At 43.2% G+C, this 21572-nt stretch overlaps 1 protein-coding gene across 1 annotated transcript in view; it reads right to left on the reverse strand.

Moving 5' to 3' along the window:
• Positions 1-907: 907 nt before the first annotated feature.
• Positions 908-21572, reverse strand: part of LRP11 (LDL receptor related protein 11) — a 43187-nt gene continuing 22522 nt past the window's right edge. The window contains exons 3-8 of the mRNA XM_044290828.1: positions 21213-21354; positions 14139-14273; positions 10297-10494; positions 7097-7153; positions 6241-6339; positions 908-1173 (exon numbers count right to left, since the gene is read on the reverse strand). Of these exons, the coding sequence (XP_044146763.1) occupies positions 1019-1173; positions 6241-6339; positions 7097-7153; positions 10297-10494; positions 14139-14273; positions 21213-21354 (786 nt within the window). The 3' untranslated portion in view covers positions 908-1018. The remainder of the gene's footprint in view (positions 1174-6240; positions 6340-7096; positions 7154-10296; positions 10495-14138; positions 14274-21212; positions 21355-21572) is intronic.

Below are 21572 nucleotides of genomic sequence, written 5' to 3' on the forward strand. Positions count from 1 at the left end.
ATTTTTTTAATTTTTTTATTCTGTCTGAGTGGGAATGCAGCTACAATGTAAATTTCAGACCCCCTCCATGATTTCTAAGTGGGAGAACTTGAACAATCGCAGGGTGTTCAAATACTTCTGTTCCTCACTGTAACTACCGGTTTGTGGCCACTGTTTTGGGGGCACATAACTATCGTTTTGGGGCACCTCTTTGTGGGAAAATTATTACCGTTTGGGTCTACTGTTTGTGGGGGCATTACTACTGTTTGGGACCCACTTCTGGCCACCAAGGAAACCTTCATTATATGATAACTATTCATATTTGAATGTATGCCTGCCATATTTCCATTCTGGCTTACCGAAGGAACCTAAGAAGAACACACACCCCCTTTCCCCAGGCTATGTTGTCCAAATGTCCTGTTGAGGAAATTTAGGGAGATTTATTAAAACTGGTGTAAAGGAAAACTGAATTAGTTACCCATAGCAACCAATCTGATTCCAACTTTCATTTTCCAATGGAACTCTGAAAAATGAAATATGGAATCTGATTGGTTTCAATAGGCAACTAAGCCAGTTTTCCTTTGCACCAGTTTTGATCTACCCCAATGTGTTGCTGGTGTTCTAACTCAGCCCATACACTTATGTACACACTCCACCTTTCTTACTCTTAATCTATATATAGTAGTAATAGTCTTTATTGAAGACATAATGACCGTATATTAGACCAGTGATGTTATGGCATGTCGCAAGTTGTAGTTTCACCATACCAATGTACTAGATAATGCTACAGTTCAATCACTGGAGGTTAGAATATTGTAAATTTTACAGCCATATTCATGATGACATCCAATGATATAACAATACTGTATTATGTTTAAATTTCCCTTTTTTTTTTTTTTTTTTACACCACAAAGAAAGAAAAATAAAATGTAGACACATTCCCTTTAATTATATTATCACAAGTAGTTTTGGATTTCAGGTGTATGGACAATAAGTTAAAGTATGCAGGATCTGGAAAATAATAGAAGGGGCACAACTGCTACAGATACATGCCGTTTATAAGATAATCGGACTCTTCAGAGGTTAGTGGACGAGCTTTCTTAAGCTTCTGTCTCACCAGCTGGAGACGACAAACTACCATCAAAAGCAGCAGCGAAGTAATGGCCAAACCAAGGGCCAGTGGTAAAACAGCTCCTGAAAGCAAGCAAAAGTTTAGAATTAGAAAAATACTGCATAATGGACATTCATTTAAGGTCTGATTCTTACAGTACTAAGGCACAGCAACTAAAAATGGTTAAAAGCCTAGGTTGCTGGATAACACTTTAATATGTTGACCCCATGAGTCCTCGTGGCTACTGCAGTATTAGGATCCAAGGGACCTACTTTAGGTACATGGTGGTTGTCTCTAGCTCTTCACACAATCCACTGTTGCATTACAGTTGTCAGAACACAAGACTACCATTATCTAGGTGACAAATGTGCTCAGCAGAACCCATTTCCAGTGTCCTTTATTTTTAGACTGGTCTTTCCCTGAGATCACGTCCTATGTGTTTGAACAGAACAGCAAAATCTTTCACAAGGGATTTGGGTGATAAAGGCTTCTATTCTTGCTATGCTGGGTTCCAGTTACACTCCATATACAGAGTTGGATTTTGTCCATCCACCTTCTAATTACAAGTTGGATAACTACCAATCACCCATGAAGGGTGAGCCCAAATCTTAAAATTCTGTATTTGCAGATAGCAGTCCTTTACCATTTATGATTAATAGACAGAAGTTATGTTAGGGTTGTTGCTCCACACTAAAATCTCATTAACACCTTTTATTACAAACAAAACAAGTTATACATTTTTCACGCAGAGGCACAGCATGCTTGATGGTTACTTTCACTTTAGATAGCCAAATACAGGTGAGAAGCAAAATCAGAAAATGCATGTGCTGGAGGTGCATAATTGCTGGAAAAAAGATCATCCTTCTTAGACAACTACTTAAAGGGAACCTGTCACCTCCAAAAACCATCCCAAGCCGCCAGTAGTACCTGACAGTAGCCAGCAACGTGTTTCCGGCGATAATTTTCTTCCTGAAGGCCGCTGCTCAGAAAACGTTTTTATCCCCTGCCGGAGCACTTCTCCACACGTGCTTGAAGAAACAGAGACAGCGGCCTCCTTGCTTCAAGTCACGGTAACCACGCCCCCTTCCCTGCCCCTTCGCTGTGACTAACAGCCGGCCTCTCTGCATAAGCGCTGTCAGTGACAGGGAAGGGGGCATGGTTACAGTGACTTGAAGCAAGGAGGCCGCTGTCGTCAGATCCGTAATGAAGTCCATAGTCAAGTGCGTCCAAGGACGAGACGGAATAGGAAAAGGAAGAAGTGAACCAGCAGGTCGAGTATGAGCAACCTTTGACCGTGCATAGGTTTCACAAGCTGCCACGTAATCCTCAACGCTCTTACGTAACCTGGGCCACCAGAACCTCCGGGACACAAGGTCAAAGGTGGACTTACCACCAGGATGTCCGGCAAGCACAGTATCGTGATGTTCCTTGAATACCTTGTATCGCAGTCCTTCAGGAACAAACAACCTCCCTGGGGGACAAGAACCAGGAGCCCCCTCCTGGGCTCCCAACACCTCCATCTCCAATTCGGGGTACAGAGCGGAGACCACCACCCCATCAGCTAAAATCGGAGCAGGATCCTCTGAATCACATTCTCCAGAAAAACTGCGAGACAAGGCATCTGCCTTGACGTTTTTAACCCCCGGTCGAAAAGTAACCACAACATTGAACCTGGTAAAAAAACAGTGACCATCTGGCTTGGCAGATTGCAGGTAAGCCAAATTCTTATGATCTGTATATACTGTAACGGGGTGAGACGCCCCCTCCAACCAGTGACGCCATTCCTCAAAGGCCAATTTAATGGCCAGAAATTCTCTATCTTCTACATCATAGTTCCCCTCGGCGACCGAAAAAAAAAAAAAGCACACGGAACCCATTTGCCAGGAGATGATCCCTGCGACAGCAGTGCTCCAACCCCTACTTCTGATGCATCAACCTCCACCACGAATGGGAGACACGTTGGGCTGCACCAGAATGGGAGCAGAGGCAAAACATTCCTTAATAGTCAAAAAGGCATGCAATGCCTCATCCGACCAGAGACGTTGGCGCTCTTCTTAGTCATATCGGTCAGAGGTCTTACAATGGTAGAATAGTTCAAAATACATTTTCTATAATAATTTGTAAACCCCAAAAATCGCATCAAAGCTTTCTGATTCTCCGGTCGGTCCCATTCCAGAACCGCCCGAACCTTTTCGGGGTCCATACGAAAACCAGAGTCAGAAAGCAGATATCCCAGAAACGGAAGCTCCTGCACATAAAACACACATTTCTCTAATTTGGCATATAATTTATTCTCCCGAAGGATCGTCAAAACCTGTCTCACGTGATCCTGATGGGTCTTCAGATCAAGAGAGTAAATTGAAATGTCAACTACCACGAACCTCCCCACAAAATGATGGAAAATGTCATTGACGAATCGCTGAAATACTGCTGGCGTGTTCGTCAACCAAAAAGGTATAACCAGATTCTCGAAATGACCCTTGTGCGTGTTGAAGGCCGTTTTCCACTCATCCCCTTCCTTGATTCTGATCAGATTGTAGGCCCCTCTGAAATCCAACTTGGAGAACACCTTGGCTCCAACAATCTGATCAAAAAGGTCGGAGATCAAAGGAAGGGGAGACGGATCACGGACCGTGATACGGTTCAATTCCCGGAAATCCAGACAAGGTCTCAGCGATCCATCCTTTTTCTTTACAAAGAATAAACCTACTGCCACCGGAGACTTAGATGGCCTAATATGACCTTTTGTCAAACTCTCGGCAATATACGTCCGCATGACCACTCTTTCGGGTTGAGAAAGATTGTAAAGCCGATACTTTGGCAACTTAGCCCCTGGGATGAGATTCACTGGACAATCATAGTCACGATGAGGGTGCAATTCCTGAGCCCCACCCTCCAAAAAGACATCCGTAAAATCTGAGAGATACTGAGGTAGAGCTGTAGTAGACACACCAGAGAAAGATGTGCCAAGACAATTATCCGAACAAAATTCACTCCAACCAATGATCTGTCTTGCTTGCCAATCTATAATTGGGTTATGTTTGGTCAACCACGGTAACCCTAAGACTATAGGAGCGGGCAAGTCCTTCATGATAAAACAAGACATACTCTCAACATGTGAATCACCCACCCTTAACTGAATACCATGAGCAATATGAGTGAGACTCCTTTGAGAAAGAGGGGAAGAATCAATTGCAAAAAACGGAATCTCTCTTTCTAAAGTGCAAATACTTAGCCCCAGACTTTGAAGAAAAAGAGAACCAATAAGGTTTACCCCAGCGCCACAGTCAATGAATACTTCAACAAAAAATTGAGTCTAGCGCCACCATAGCTGGAAGGAGAAAACAAGTATTACAGGGAGCTTGCATACCTGCTTGCTCCACCACTCCATTCACGCTACCAAGAGTCAGGAAGTTTTTTTTTTTTCCTCTTTCTCATCAACATGCGGTTTAACAAAAGGACAAGCAAAAATAAAATGACCACTTTTCCCACAGTAGTAACATAGTTTATGCAATCTCCTAAAGTCTCTACTACCAGAACGGAAAGATACCTGACCCAGCTGCATGGGTTCTCCCCCTACCCCAGAGTTACATGTCATATCACCCTGGGAAGAAGGTAAGATGAAACCACTCACAGAAGGGATCCCTTGCGCGGAGGGAGTCTTACACCTCTCTCTAATATGTCTATCTAACCGTACTGCCAAAGACATTGCATTCTCCAAAGTATCTGGGTACTCATGAAAAGCAAGGACATCTTTCAATCTCTCAGATAACCCCTGACAAAACTGACTACGTAACGCGGGGTCATTCCACCCTGACTCGGTAGCCCATCTCCTAAACTCAACGCAATAAGTCTCTACAGTATGATCACCTTGTGATAAATTACGCAATTTAGATTCCGCCACCGAGACCCGATCTGGGTCATCATAAATTAATCCCAAGGCTTTAAAAAAATTCCTCTACCGACCGGAGGGCCAGAGAACCGGGCAGGAGAGAAAAGGCCCAGGATTGCGCGTCCCCTTTAAGCAGAGAAATGATTATACCAACCCTCTGACTTTCATCACCTGACAAAGATGGACGCAGCCGAAAATATAACTTGCATGACTCTTTAAAGCGGATAAAGTCATCCACACCCCCTGAAAACCGATCAGGAAGAGCAACCTTAGGTTCAAGGTTGGACTGACTCCCACCAGTGGAGCCATGAAGCAGACAATTCTGACAAAGTGCAACAGCATTGCGGAGGTCAGCTACCTCCCAAGTTAATTCCTGCATACGATCAACCAAAGAATTAATTGACTCCATCTCAAGGCTGCTGCGAAATGGCAGTCTAGGTTATGGCGGGTTATAATTGTCACGGCGGACAGGATATCAGATACACAGAAAAATAAACAAACAAGTATCTAGGCAACAAGCTGGGGAACGGGGTCACCTCCTGACACTTCCCTACCAGCTCTCCCTATACTGCTAAGCCCACGTTCAGACCCTTAAGGTGGGAATAACGTGTCCTCGTGCCTGGGCTGCAAATACCCTAAAATCCCTAAGATGGTGAAGGGGAATAGAGCCAGCCTGCTCCCTCAGAACCTGGAGGGGACAGGCGTCTCTCTAACAGCCTAGACCGCAAACAACAAGAAAACAACAACCAACTTATCTTTTCTGAGCAGGAAAAGCCAATCCTTCCTTCCTTACTTCCACAGAGCCAGACAGAAGCTATAACCCGCACGGAACACTGGGAGTGGGTATAATTTAAACCAACAACCCCACCCAGTGCACCTGAAGGGAGGCGGATCTAGCTTGACTCCAGAACAAAACAAAAGACTAGACACGTGCTGCTAATCTGGCAGACCTCCGCATGTAGCCCGAGCAGGGCATGACACATCCCTGCACTAGGTAATAGTTGCGTTGATACCTGTCCATCAATGTAATGCAGCAAAAAAACATAATTCATTAGACCAGGCCACCTTCTTCCACTGCTCCATGGTCCAGTTCTGATGCTTTGGTGGTGGACAGAGGGTTAGTAGGGGTACTCTGACGGTCTGACCAGATGGGCTAACTGACCCTGTTGATGATTCATTGTGATACCAGGAACAGTGTGAAGCTGTGTAGCCTTGTGGTCGTTGTAAAGCCTTATTTGTCTAAGAATATAATTCTTACCTGCTTCAGGTGCAGGGTGTCCATTACCCTTTACAATGTTTTTTGAGATTAAGAAATTCTTCTGCACTGCATCTTTGTCAGTTTTTGATGAAACAGTGCCTAGAGAAATGAAACATATTGCACAATAAAATATAGTTCATTATATACCTGAGATTATATATTACCAAAATTATGACCACAGATTGACTGATCTGAAGGTCTTTTACTCTTTAAAGGAGTTGTTTTAATATTGATGATGTTTTAATGAGATAATGTGTATAACTGCGACATAAGGGAAGTAGAACACACTGATGAGGCTACATGAAAACTTTATAAAGTGGACTTTCCAATTTATACTATATGGAATGAAAGCTGCAGTCCATAGGAGGGCACTGAGTTGCATGCAAGTATACACTTAGCTACAGCCTTAGGCCTAAAGAAACGGACGTTGTTTGCATCCAAGCAACATTTTTAGCGTCTCCGATGCGGATCCATTCACTTCAATGGGGCCGCAAAAAATGTGGACAGTACTTGATGTGCTGTCCGCATCCGTGCCTCTGTTCCGCGGCCCCGCAAACAAGCCCTATGTTGATGGCCCATCCTCAGGATGGGCCATTAATATTTGATTGGTGGTGATTTTATCTCTGGTACCCCGCATGGCACCTGTGTAAATAATGAAGTGGACATGTCATTTGTTAGAATGCCATGGCACCTTCATTATGCTGGTCACTAGGTATCACGGGGTTGAGCCATCTCTGGTTGAATACTGATGGCCTCTCTAAAAACCCTTTAATATTTCTATAATACATTAGCATATCAATGGCTGATAACATGCACCAGTTAATACAGGCCAGTAAAGCAAGAATCAACAACATACCTGGTACTGCTTCCAGATTTCCTCTAGGGTCCAGAGTTGTATGTTGTGTAATGGCTCCTACACAAAGACACAAATCACACATCTAAGAACTGGTATATTTCTGCTGTTAAAGATTACATCGGGCACTGTAATAACCTTCAAAAATTACTATTCTCTGCCTTGTGTATCATTTTTATAGGTGTAAAATGTATGAGGAATATTTTTTCTGAAATCAGGAACATAACATTAACCCACGAATGTATGATCTCCCAAAAGAATTCTATAGTAGCGCTAAGCCAAATCCATGCACTGACATGGTGAGTCCACACCAGCTGCGTTACATTCTGACTGCCAATGGGTGCCATCTGGGGGAGCTCAGGCACTTACTAAAGAAGGATTTATTTAATGGGAATTGTATAAATCAGTCATCTATAAGCTCCCCCTACTGGTGGCTGCAAACAGCAAGTTTACTTGAAGCTCTGTATCAAAAGATCACAGTTCCAACCTCTATAAAGATATGTCTAGAAAAAACCAGGTGTGGGGGGGCACACTTCAAATGACAACACTCTGAGGGATGGTAATAGTACAATTTAATAAAATTTAAATTAAGATTACGCCCCTAAAACATACATAAAATGTGGTACATCATTGAATATGTTCCAACCAATTAAAATGCACACTCGATTCGCAGGATGGCTCTGTAAAGCAATGTATATTGTTGTCCACAATCGGCAGTGCTAACCAAACAATTGATAGCTAAAGTCCGGCACCTTCAAGCTAAAGGTGATAGTGTCCCGCAAGTAAGTGGGGCAGATGTATATGTTCACATCCACTGTTTATTCCAGTGCCCTCTCAATCTCATGCCCACACTTAGGAGCTGACAGTCAAGAACTTGAAAAATGCTGTTATGAGGTAAAGTGCTCCAAACCGAGCCCGGTCTTACCCTTCACCGCTGTTGTAGCGTTGTTCCAGGAGGCCGCACACCCGCAGCGTCCCACGTGGTGTGCTGCTGCCTGTACGCGGCGTCCCACGTGACCTGGTTTCCAAGGGGACCGGATGCAAGCTCGTGTGACGTGTAACTTGTGCGTCAGCGTCCACTCTGTGCTTTTAGGTTACGTAACTCTTTCTTTTCTTTGCCGGCTTTCTCGCTTTTTCTTTGCTCGTATGTAGATCAACGCTAACTCTAGACACCGCCAGACGCGTTTCGGGGTCTCAAGCCCCTTCCTCAGTGGCCTACTGGGTAAGCGGATCTTTACTCTTTATAAAGGGTTAGCTCCACCCTCCTTCCTCCATATTGTTTCTACTTCCACTACTCTGTGGGGTGGATTTGCTTTGCATGAACCGGGCTGTCACCCTGATGTGCCTTTTTATCATACATTTTGTATAAAATACTTTAAAACAATAAATACAAATGCCCCATATCTGTAAAATTGATATCAGAGAAGACTACAAGGTCTCACATAACAAACGCATGAAAAACGCATCAAAACCGCATTGCGTCTTCCATGCGTTTTTTCTTAAAATTTACTTTTCCTTATCTGTAACCTCAATTTTGCCTTCATATGTTGGGGTGACCAGCACATTCATAGCTGGGACCGTACATTTGCCTTTCCTTCAAAGGTTAAATTTCCTTAATTTTGTGTAGTCGAGGTGGATACTACTGATCTCTATGTAGTTAGGAGAGGCCGTCCTGCGGGGAGGGGAAATCACAGTGTCGGTAAAACGGCCAGACTACGATCTCCCATCTCCACAGGACAACCCTCACAAAAACCCAAAGACCTCCAGCTCAGCATTGAGGCCTCTAGGGATGATGGTGTCATATTCGAAGATCCTTCTGGATTCTTGTCGTGAACTGTCGCGACAACTGTGATTTCCCCTCCCCCGCAGGACGGCCTCTCCTAACTACATAGAGATAAGTAGTATCCGCCTCGATTACACAAAGTTAAGGAAACTTCAACCTTTGAAGGAAAGGCAAATGTACTGTCCCAGCTATGAATGCGCTGGTCACCCCAACATATGAAGGCAAAATTGAGGTTACCGATAAGGGAAAAGTACATTTTAAGAAAAAAAACGCATGGAAAACGCGATGCGGTTTTGATGCGTTTTTTCATGCGTTTTTTGTGTGAGACCTTGTAGCCTTCTCCGATATCAATTTATACATATGGGGTATTTGTATTATTGTTTAAAGTATTTTAAACAAGATGTATGATCAAAAAGGCACATCAGGGTGACAGTCCGGTTCATGCAAAGCAAATCCACCCCACAGAGTAGTGAAAGTAGAAACAATATGGAGGAATGAGGGTGGAGCTAACCCTTTATAAAGAGTAAAGATCCGCTTACCCAGTAGGCCACTGAGGAAGGGGCTTGAGACCCCGAAACGCGTCTGGCGGTGTCTAGAGTTAGCGTTGATCTACATACGAGCAAAGAAAAAGCGAGAAAGCCGGCAAAGAAAAGAAAGAGTTACGTAACTAAAAGCACAGAGTGGACGCTGACGCACAAGTTATACGTCATACGAGCTTGCATCCGGTCCCCTTGGAAACCAGGTCACGTGGGACGCCGCGTACAGGCAGCAGCACACCACGTGGGACGCTGCGGGTGTGCGGCCTCCTGGAACAACGCTACAACAGCGGTGAAGGGTAAGACCGGGCTCGGTTTGGAGCACTTTACCTCATAACAGCATTTTCAAGTTCTTGACTGTCAGCTCCTAAGTGTGGGCATGAGATTGAGAGGGCACTGGAATAAACAGTGGATGTGAACATATACATCTGCCCCACTTACTTGCGGGACACTATCACCTTTAGCTTGAAGGTGCCGGACTTTAGCTATCAATTGTTTGGTTAGCACTGCCGATTGTGGACAACAATATACATTGCTTTACAGAGCCATCCTGCGAATCGAGTGTGCATTTTAATTGGTTGGAACATATTCAATGATGTACCACATTTTATGTATGTTTTAGGGGCGTAATCTTAATTTAAATTGTTGTCATTTGAAGTGTGCCCCCCCCACACCTGGTTTTTTCTAGACAATTCTTTACATTTGGTCCTAAGGGTGGGACCAGGGGGTGTGCACCTTATCCGTATAGGAAGAGGGTGAGCCACCGCTGCCGTTTGATTTTCACTCTATAAAGATATATCAGAAGGTTGGATTTAGAAAATCATTTAGAACCCAGCAGGTATTCTCTATTTGGTCATAAGACATACTGTACACACAGCACTTACCTGTCTTGAGCATACTATCGTTATTCAGTTCCTCAAGAAGTGTTCGATTTTTTTCTGCATTGGAGGACACAGAAGTCTTCTGGCCTGTTACTCTTGATTTTTCCACAGCAGAATCCTTTTCTTTGTCCATCTCACTTCCCATGGCATGGCTGTGTGTCTTGTCAGATATGTGAATCACTGTCTTACGACCGGAACTGACTACATTAAATATAAATGACTTGTTATACATCAGAAATATCAGTATCCAAAAGGTTAGCAATAAAAATACACTCCGAGCAGCAACCTGCTATATCTCTGTATATGAAGATAATAGGATCTTTATTTTATTTGGAAAGTGTTCACACCCTTTCATTTTTTTCAGATTTTGTTATGTTGCTGCCTTGTGCTGAAACGGTCATAAATTAGGCACATCCTTCGGCAGCTCAGGGGATATCAAGACAGGCGCAGAAAGCTGCATTCTTAAGTTATGCAGTATCTGGGACATAGCACCATAGAATGTGCACCGGAGCTGCTGAGGAACCTCTTCCCAAAGAAAGGAAGAAGGGTGTTGTGTCAGTCAATCAGCAGATGGCACAGGAGAAAGCACGTCCTACTAAAGTGATCTGCAAGGACTACTTCTGCATGAAGAGATACCGTAAGTTGTGACTGTGTAGTGGCTGTCAGACTGCCGTTTTCAGAAGCATTGCACTCTATAAAGCTATTCACATGGCTGCTTTTTTTTAAGCCAGAAGGATCTCATGGAAATCAATGGGACTGTTTTTAACGATGGCTTAGACAGGAGTGTACCCATCTAACAGCCTAAAAACTGGTACACTCGTAAGAAATTACCATTCAGGGGTTAAAAAATCAACTAAATACCTCATCCACTTGCTCAAGCCGGGACACTCACTCCTCACAGGATACAGAAGGACATGGCGCTCCGAGCATGTTGACATCATTAAGGGTCCCTTCACGCTATAACCTGTGAGGAATGTCCCCTTCACTGGATGCAGCGGGGCCTGCAATATGTCAGGTCGGCACAAACAGGCATGTGGGGGAAAAGAGAGGGGCACAACTGGGGGGCCATTATATATGTAAAGGGACATAACTATATATCTATATACCCCATTGTGCCCCCTGTAGTTATAATGGCCCCCAGTTGTGCCACTGCATATATAAGCGGTCATTAGTACAGAACTGGGAAACAGTGAATGCACAGCACAGAGCAGCAGGAAGAGCAGGTGCTGGATCTCAGGAGCAGCGGTGGAGTCTGGAACAGGAGAGGTGAGTGGATTTTTTCTTTGTCTGATCTGAGCTCTGATTAACAGGGGGGTCTGATCTGAGCTCTGATTGAGGGTCTTATTAACAATAGGGGTCTTATTGACATTGGGGGTCTGATGTGAGGTCTGATTGAGATTCTATTTAACATTAGGGGTCTGATGTGAGGTCTGAATGGGGGTCTTCTTAACATTGGGGGTCTGATCTGCATTCTGAATAGGGGTCTTATTAACATTGGGGGTCTTAGCTGAAGTCTGATTAGGGGTCTTATTTACATTGGAGGTCTGATGAAAATGTTTTTTTCTTATTTCCCTCCTCTAAAACTTAGGTGCATCTTATAGGGTGAAAAATACGGTTTGTATACATCGGTATATATATTAGTATATATCTATGTATATACCAATGTATATCAGTATATAAATATATTGGTATATATACGGTGTGTGCACAACTGGGGACCATTATAACTACAGCGGGCACAAAGGGGTGCATTAATTATACTGGGGGCACTATGAGGGGCATAATATATATAATGACGGAACTGCAGGGGTTTAATGAAAGTCATCCTTTTTAATGGCCATTTTTCACAGCCATTAAAAACAGATTTAAAACAGCCATTAAAAATGGACAGATGGACAGAAAATGGATGCACAAATGGTTGACAAATGGCCATGAAAAACTAACAGTGTGTCCGTGAATGTAGGCTTAAGCCTCAGTCACACATCACTATTTTGGTCAGTAATTTCCATCAGTTATTGTGAGCCAAAACCAGAATTGGAGCCTCTACAGAGATAAGATATAAGGGAAAGATCCGTACCTGTTCTGCTTTTAGAGCCACACCTGGTTTTGGCTCCAAATCACTGATGGAAATCACTGACCAAAACACTGAAGTGTGAATGAGACTTTCTGTGTTAGCGCAATGTGTTGGATCAGCAGCTTTGTGGATAAAGATCTGCTTTGGTAGCAAAATAGCTCTGTAGTAAAGTAGGTACAGTTGCAAGAAAAAGTATGCGAGTGATATACATTTCTGCACAAATTGGTCATAAAATGTGATCTGATCTTCATCTAAGTCACAACAATAGACAATCACAGTCTGCTTAAACTAATAACACACAAAGAATTAAATGTTACCATGTTTTTATTGAACACACCATGTAAACATTCACAGTGCAGGTGGAAAAAGTATGTGAACCCCTAGACTAATCTCCAAGAGCTAATTGGAGTGAAGTGTCAGCCAACTGAAGTCCAATCAATGAGATGAGATTAGATGTGTTGGTTACAGCTGCCCTGCCCTATAAAAAACACACACCAGTTCTGGGTTTGCTTTTCACAAGAAGCATTGCCTGATGTGAATGATGCCTCGCATAAAAGAGCTCTCAGAAGACCTACGATTAAGAATTATTGACTTGCATAAAGCGGGAAAGGGTTATAAAAGTATCTCCAAAAGCCTTGCTGTTCATCAGTCCACTGTAAGACAAATTGTCTATAAATGGAGAAAGTTCAGCACTGCTGCTACTCTCCCTAGGAGTGGCCGTCCTGTAAAGATGACTGCAAGAGCACAGCGCAGACTGCTCAATGAGGTGAAGAAGAATCCTAGAGTGTCAGCTAAAGACTTACAAAAGTCTCTGGCATATGCTAACATCCCTGTTAGCGAATCTACGATACGTAAAACACTAAACAAGAATGGATTTCATGGGAGGATACCACAGAGGAAGTCACTGCTGTCCAAAAAAACCATTGCTGCACGTTTACAATTCGCACAAGAGCACCTGGATGTTCCACAGCTGTACTGGCAAAATATTCTGTGGACAGATGAAACCAAAGTTGAGTTGTTTGGAAGAAACACACAAAACTATGTGTGGAGAAAAAGAGGCACAGCACACCAACATCAAAACCTCATCCCAACTGTGAAGTATGGTGGAGTGGCCCAGTCATTGTCCTGACCTCAACCCGATTGAGATGCTGTGGCATGACCTCAAGAAAGTGATTCACACTAGACATCCCAAGAATATTGCTGAACTGAAACAGTTCTGTAAAGAGAAATGGTCAAAAATTACTCCTGACCGTTGTGCACGTCTGATCTGCAACTACAGGAAACGTTTGGTTGAAGTTATTGCTGCCAAAGGAGGTTCAACCAGTTATTAAAGCCAAGGGTTCACATACTTTTTCCACCTGCACTGTGAATGTTTACATGGTGTGTTCAATAAAAACATGGTAACATTTAATTCTTTGTGTGTTATTAGTTTAAGCAGACTGTGATTGTCTATTGTTGTGACTTAGATGAAGATCAGATCACATTTTATGACCAATTTGTGCAGAAATCCATATCCTTCCAAAGGGTTCACATACTTCTTCTTGCAACTGTATATACAAAGCATGGCGCATCGAGTAACAGAGTAATTCCTGTAGAGCTGGATCATATACAGGAATGTATGTAATAACACACATCTAAGAATGAGCCTGTGTTTGCTGCAAACCGAGAAATACAATGACAGCTTTCTGTTCTTGCTTTGCAGTTTTCATAATTCATAAGCTGATGTAACCCTATGACTTGGTATTCCTGGATGTGGTGCAGAATGACTCACGGTTCTGGCAGAAAGCTTCGTCAGAGCCATCCGGGCACTGGACCACTCTGTCACAGGCCAGGGTGATATCTATACAACAGCCGTCGTCACAGATAAACTGATAGCGGGAACATCCTCCGCTGCACGATGTGACCGCTGGGGAGAAAATAAAACGGCACATTACAAAGTCATGGGTGGAACAACTGTTACAGAAATATGTAGTGTTATATAGCATAAATCCAAATATGTGGTCAAACTTGATCATTTCGATTGGGAACTGCTGCAGCTTTCTGTTTTGGGGGTCCTAAGCAGGTCATGACTATATGAAGGGATGTTCTAATGGGACAACTTAAATGTGGCAATAAATCAGTTCTCAGAGCTACAGATATTGATGACCTATACTCCCAGCACAAGAGAAAGCGGAAGTGTGTGCAAAACGGCTGTCGCCTTCTCCATCTATCCTGCGTCCTGTTAGCGCTGCTGTGATTTTATGGAATTACAGAATAAAGAAGGAGTGGTGAGTGCTGCTCTTTCTTTTTCCTATTTTCCTGTGAGGTCATCAGTATGAGATTGGTGGGGGTCCACTGATCAGCTCGGCTGCCGCGGCACTATATTGTGTGCAGAGCCTTCTGTTACCCCTCCATACTGCACTACGCTCCCTGGGAAAGCTGCACCAGATGCTGTGGTCACAATTGACAGGCATCTAAGGACTCTTTCACAAGAGCGGATGCCGTGCGGGTAATCCGCTGCGTGAAAGAGAGCCGAACCCCATTCCGGACAGCAGAGACATGATTGATTGATGCTTCGTGACATGGTGACAACTTTATCTCATTGTGATTTTTGTAGTAAAAAGATCACAGAGAGGCAAAGAGCATTATCAATCATGTAAATGCTGCATGTCTCTGCTGTCTGGAGCGGGTCTTGGCTGTCAGTCACGCAGCATATTACCCACACGGTATCCACTTGTGTGAAAGAGCCCTAAGGGTTTAAATGTCTGCAATCAGCGTTAGGCCTCTTTCACACAACTTTTTTTTTTTTTTTTTTTCTGTTTACGGGCCGTTTTTTACGGTCCGTATACGGAACCATTCATTTCAATGGTTCTGCAAAATAAAAAAAACGGAATGTACTCCGTTTCCGCATTTCCGTTCTGTTGAAAAATAGAACATGTCCTATTCATGCCCGCAAATCACGTTCCGCAGCTCTATTCAAGCCAATGGGTCTGCAAAAAAGGGAACACATACGGAAATGCATCCGCATGTCTTCCGTATCCTTTCAGTTTTTGCAGAACGATCTATTGAACATTTTATGCCCAGCCCAATTTTTTCTATGTAATTATTGTATACTGTATATGCCATATGGAAAAACAGAACAGAAAAACGGAACAGAAACACAACAGAAACAAAAAACTGAACAACGGATCCGTGAAAAACGGACAGCAAAACACTAAAAAAAGCCATACTGTTGTGTAAAAGAGGCCTTATTGCCGATCGCAGACATTAGCCCCAGGTGTCTACTGTGTGAGACTCTGGAGCAAGCACCATCTTTAGGCCTCTTTCACACTACTGTTTTTCTTTTTCCGTTTTGCGGGCCGTTTTTGGCGTTCCGTATACGATCCATATATGGAACCATTCATTTCAATGGGTCCGCAAAAAAAAACGGAATGTACTCTGTATGCATTCCGTGTTTTCGTATCTCCGTTCCATTTGGCCGCAAATCATGTTCCGTGGCTCCATTAAAGGCCTCATGCACACGACCGTATTTTGTTTCCGCGTCCGTCCGTTTTTTTTGCGGGTAGCACCGTGTGCTGTCCGCATCAGTATGTCCGTTCCGTTGCTCCGCAAAAAAAATAGTGCATGTCCTATTTTTTCTAGTTTGCGGACAAGGATAGGCATTATTACAATGGATCCGCAAAAAAAACAGATCCGCAAAAAAAAAAACAATGCCATATGGAACGTCATCCGTTTTATTTTGTGGACCGCAAAACACATATGGTCGTGTGCATGAGACCAAAGTCAATGGGTCCGCAAAAAAAACAGAATGCATGCGGAAATGCATCCGTATCCGTTCCGTTTTTTGCTGAACCATCTATTAAAAATGTTATGCCCAGCCCAATTTGTTCTATGTAATTACTGTATACTGTATATGCCATACCGAAAAACGGAACGTAAAAACGGGACCGAAACGGAAACACAAAATGGAACAACGGATCCGTGAAAAACGGACCGCAAAACACTGAAATAGCAATACGGTAGTGTGAAAGAGGCCTTAGGCTGGGTTCACACAGGCGTGACGGATTGGCTCAGGATGCGTTCAGGGTGCGTTCAGTGAAACTCGCACTATTTTGCAAGCAAGTTCAGTCAGTTTTGTCTGCGATTGCGTTTAGTTGTTCAGTTTTTTCCGCGCGGGTGCAATGCGTTTTGATGCGTTTTTCACACGCGTGATAAAAAACTAAAGGTTTACAAACAACATCTCTTAGCAACCATCAGTGAAAAACGCATCGCACCCGCACTTGCTTGCGGATGCAATGCGTTTTTCACGCAGCCCCATTCACTTCTATGGGGCCTGTCCTGCGTTACAAACGCAGAATATAGAACATGCTGCGATTTTAAAGCATTGCAGAATTGATGCGTGAAAAAAAAACGCTCATGTACACAGCCCCACTGAAATGAATGGTGCCGGATTCAGTGCGGGTGCAATACGTTCACCTACCGCATTGCACCCTCGCGGAAATCTCGCCCGTGTAAACTCAGCCTTAAAGAGACAGGTGCTGTACATATGTGGTGCATGTCATCAAGTGGCTAATGGGACTGAGCTGTACATATGGCATGTGACTGGATGCGAGGACTGGTCAGCAATATTAAAATTCAGGGAACCCGGTTTAATACTTGTTCAATAAGGATTAGAGAGTATTGTAAGTGGATTTGCTGCATTATTTTTTTAAGTTTAATAAAATTGTATTTTTGGGTATAAATAAATGATATTTTATTGTGCATACTCTTCAGGTGATTATCAATGGTTCAGAGACATACCAAACAATGCTAACTGTTAAATGTGAACATGTATGCACTGTATGTGACATTCCTCCTTGAGACACTAGATGGCAATATTTTCAAATGGATAGAAGCGATGGTGAACTTTATTAACTGCGACTACAGCAGAACGTCTCACTGGTAAGGTGCCTTCTCACTGTTGGTGAGGTGCAGCTGGGAAAGATAGTTCTGACAGAAGTAATCATATGCTGCACTGGACATTATCTGCACAACTTCCCCTTCAGTAATATAATTGACAGCATTGTGCTTATTTTGAACATTTTAATCCTTCAAAAAGAATTATACCCTCAACAATAAATCTGCAACACCAAGAAGGACAATCCGTAAGGAGGTAGCAGGTGTCACAAAGATCTGCAAATGATCACATTTTCAAGCACCTAGCTCCAATCTATGACATGTGGGAGGGGCATAAAAGCCAGGCTGAAAGCAACATTTTTACCCACACTAAATAGATCCCATCAGCAGGCACTGTATTACTGAAGTGCATGCGCCACTCTGTGGTACAGCTGACTTTTATATATATGGTATTGCTTTATCTCCTTATTTTCCTTTAATCTTCATTTTCTCTTACTTTTGTTGACATTTTGATGTTTTTATTTAAAGGGAACCTGTCACCGGGATTTTGTGTATAGAGCTGAGGGCATGGGTTGCTAGATGGCCGCTAGCACATCCGCAATATCCAGTCCCCATAGCTCTGTGTGCTTTTATTGTGTAAAAAAAACGATTTGATACATATGCAAATTAAACTGAGATGAGTCCTGTATGTGAGATGAGTCAGGGACAGGACTCATCTCAGGTTAATTTGCATATGTATCAAATCTGTTTTTTTACACAATAAAGGCACACAGAGCTTTAAGGACTGGATATTGTGGATGTGCTAGCGGCCATCTAGCAACCCATGTCCTCAGCTCTATACCCAAAATCCCGGTGACAGGTTCCCTTTAAGGACACATGACGTACCGGTACGGCATGTTTCCCGAGTCCTTAAGGACACATGACGTACATGTGTTTAAAACGCGATTGCGGCGCGGCGGGGGTTAATCGGAACAGGATGCCTGCTGAAATCATTCAGCGGGCATCCTGTCACAACTCCGGGGGGAGGTCATATGACCCCCCCGTATCGCCGATCGCAGCAAAGCGCAGGTCAATTCAGACCTGCGGTTTGCAGCGCTTTCTGCAGTTTCTGATCCCCGCGGTTGCAGGCGGTGCGGGAGGTGAGCGGTGCGGCAGGCGGGATCGCGATCCCCGCACTCCTCCTCTTGAATATTCATTGGCGTCTAGTGGGTATACCAGAGTGTCAGCACTCCCTCCCCTGTCTGCTCAGTTGTGGCAGACAAAGAAGGTTCCCATGGCAACAGGACGCCTTCTCAGGCATCCTGCTGTCCATATCTGTGCTAAAGGCATAGATCTGTTCAGACAAAGTGTAAGTAAAATACGGTACAATACACTATATAGTATACTGTACTGTATTATATAGACATCAGACCCACTGGATCTTCAAGAACCAAGTAGGTCTGGGTCAAAAAAATAGAAAAAAGTGAAAAAAGTAAAGATAAAAAAAAAAAAACATTTATCACTGAATAAAAATTTTTAAAATAAAATACACTACACATATTAGGTATCGCCGCGTCCGTAACGACCTGATCTATAAAACGGTCATGTTACTTTCCCCGCACGGTGAACGCCATAAAAATAAAAAAATAAAAACTATAAGGAAATATAAATTTTGCCCACCTTACTTTAGAAAAAAGGTAATAAAAGTGATCAAAAAAGTTGCATGTACGCCAAAATAGTAACAATCAGACCGTTATCTCATCCCGCAAAAATCATACCCTACCCAAGATAATCGCCCAAAAACTGAAAAAGCTATGGCTCTCAGACTATGGAGACACTAAAATATGATTTTTTTTGTTTCAAAAATGAAATCATTGTGTAAAACTTACATAAATATTTTTTTTTTTAATACATATTAGGTATTTGGTATTGTCGTGTCCGTGACAACCTGCTCTATAAAAATACTACATGATCTAACCTGTCAGATGAATGTTGTAAATAACAAAAAAAAACGGTGCCAAAAAAGCTATTTCTTGTTACCTTGCCTCACAAAAAGTGTAATATAGAGCAACAAAAAATCATATGTACCCTAAACTAGTACCAACAAAACTTCCACCCTATCCCGTAGTTTCTAAAATGGGGTCACTTTTTTGGAGTTTCTACTCTAGGGGTGCATCAGGGGGGCTTCAAATGGGACATGGTGTCAAAAAAAACAGTCCAGCAAAATCTGCCTTCCAAAAACCATACGGCGCACCTTTCCCTCTACGCCCTACTGTGTACCCATTCAGTAGTTTACGGCCACAAATGGGGTGTTTCTACAAACTACAGAATCAGGGCAATAAATATAGCATTTTGTTTGGCTGTTAACCCTTGCTTTGTTACTGGAAAAAATTGATTAAAATTGAAAATTTGCCAACAAATTGAAATTCTCAAATTTCATCTCCATTTGCCAATAACTCTTGTGCAACACCTAAAGGGTTAACAAAGTTTGCCGCACTTGCTTGCGGATGCAATTTTCACGCAGCCTCATTCACTTCTATGTACACAGACCCATCACACATTGCACCCACGTGGAATTCTCGCTCGTGTGAAAGGGGCCTAAGGGCTGTTTCACACGAGCGAGTCCATTGCGGGTATCACGCTCCGTGTGTGAGTATGATCCTCCGCTCTGGACCTGCAGGAGCGCACAGCATTATCATGATTTATAATGCTATGTGTCTCTGCATGGCCTTTTTTCCACAGAATCATAGTGACATAAAGCTGTCAGTATGATTCTGTAGAAATAAGGTCAAGCAGAGGCACATAGCATTATAAATCATGATAATGCTGTGCGCTCCTGCAGGTCCAGAGCGGAGGATCACACTCACACACGGAGCGTGATTACTGCAATGGACTCGCTTGTGTGAAACAGCCCTAATGTCTCTTTCACACGGGCGTCACGTTTTGGCTCCGGAGGCGTCCCGGGTGCAATGCAGCAAACCCACGCGAGTAGGTACCCAATTGCAGGCAGTTTTAACTGTGATTGCGTTCCGTTGTTCAGTTTTTATGCAATGTGTTTTGCACGCGTGTGATAAAAAACTGAATGTGGTACCCAGACCCGAACTTCTTCACAGAAGTTCAGGTTTGGGTTCAAGGTTATGTAGATTGTATTATTTTCCCTTATAACATGGTTATAAGGTAAAATTTTTTTTTTTACTTACCTTAATCCACTTGTTCCGCAGCCGGAAAAGGACCTGTGGTGACATCACTGCGCTCATCACACGGTCCGTCACATGATCTTTTACCATGGTGATGGATCATGTGATGGACCATGTGATGAGCGCAGTGACGTCACCACAGGTCCTTTTCCTCACAGAGGAAGACAGAAGAGATGTCGGCTGCGCAAACAAGTGGATTAAGGTAAGTTAAATTATTATTATTATTTTTTTTTAACCCCTCCTGCCCTATTTTATTTAGCATTCTGTATTCAGAATGCAATTATTTTCCCTTATAACCATGTTATAAGGGAAAATAATAATGATCGGGTCCCCATCCCGATCGTCTCCTAACAACCGTGCGTGAAAATCGCACCGCATCCGCACTTGCTTGCGGATGCTTGCGATTTTCACGCAGCCCCATTCATTTCTATGGGGCCTGCGTTACGTGAAAAACGCACAAAGAGGAGCATGCTGCGATTTTCACACAACGCACAAGTGATGCGTGAAAATCACCGCTCATGTGCACAGCCCTTCAGTGCGGGTGCATTGCGTTCAACTCACGCATTGCACCCGCGTGGAAATCTCGCCTGTCTGAAAGGGGCCTAAGAGTTGCAGCTCCTTCCCTGATTTTCCATGCACAGAAAATGCTCAGGGCCACCCACCGTGCAGGGAAAATTACCATAGAGGCTGCAGCCGGCTCCCACGATTAGTAATTGTGATTTACCATCACATACCCCATTTAAATAAGTAAAGTTTAGGGTAAGAGGCTGTTACTTTCTTGAATAAAAACTGACCTGACTTATGATGTTCCTCGGGGAGGACACTGACAGAGACATTGTCTGAGCTCTTCTGACCAGATGTATCAGTGACAGTCAACTGCAGGGTATAAACTCCTTCTTGCAAATGGGATAACCTCAGTGTACCTGGTTGAGGAACCTAGAAAAATACCACGTGTTAGATAATTGTTGACATTTCTATTCGATTCGATCACTCGTAGGGAAATAATTCTATGTAATTCAGAATTTGTAAAAATATATCAGGCCAAAGCAGCTGTTGTGCGCTTAGTGCTCGAAAATTACCGGGCAACTTCATAATGCTATCTTTGCTGCTTTTTAACCGTTCTGAATCAGCGTGCTTAAAGGGAGTCTGTCATA

The sequence above is a fragment of the Bufo gargarizans genome, chromosome 4 (assembly GCF_014858855.1).
Source record: "Bufo gargarizans isolate SCDJY-AF-19 chromosome 4, ASM1485885v1, whole genome shotgun sequence".
NCBI lineage: Eukaryota > Metazoa > Chordata > Amphibia > Anura > Bufonidae > Bufo > Bufo gargarizans.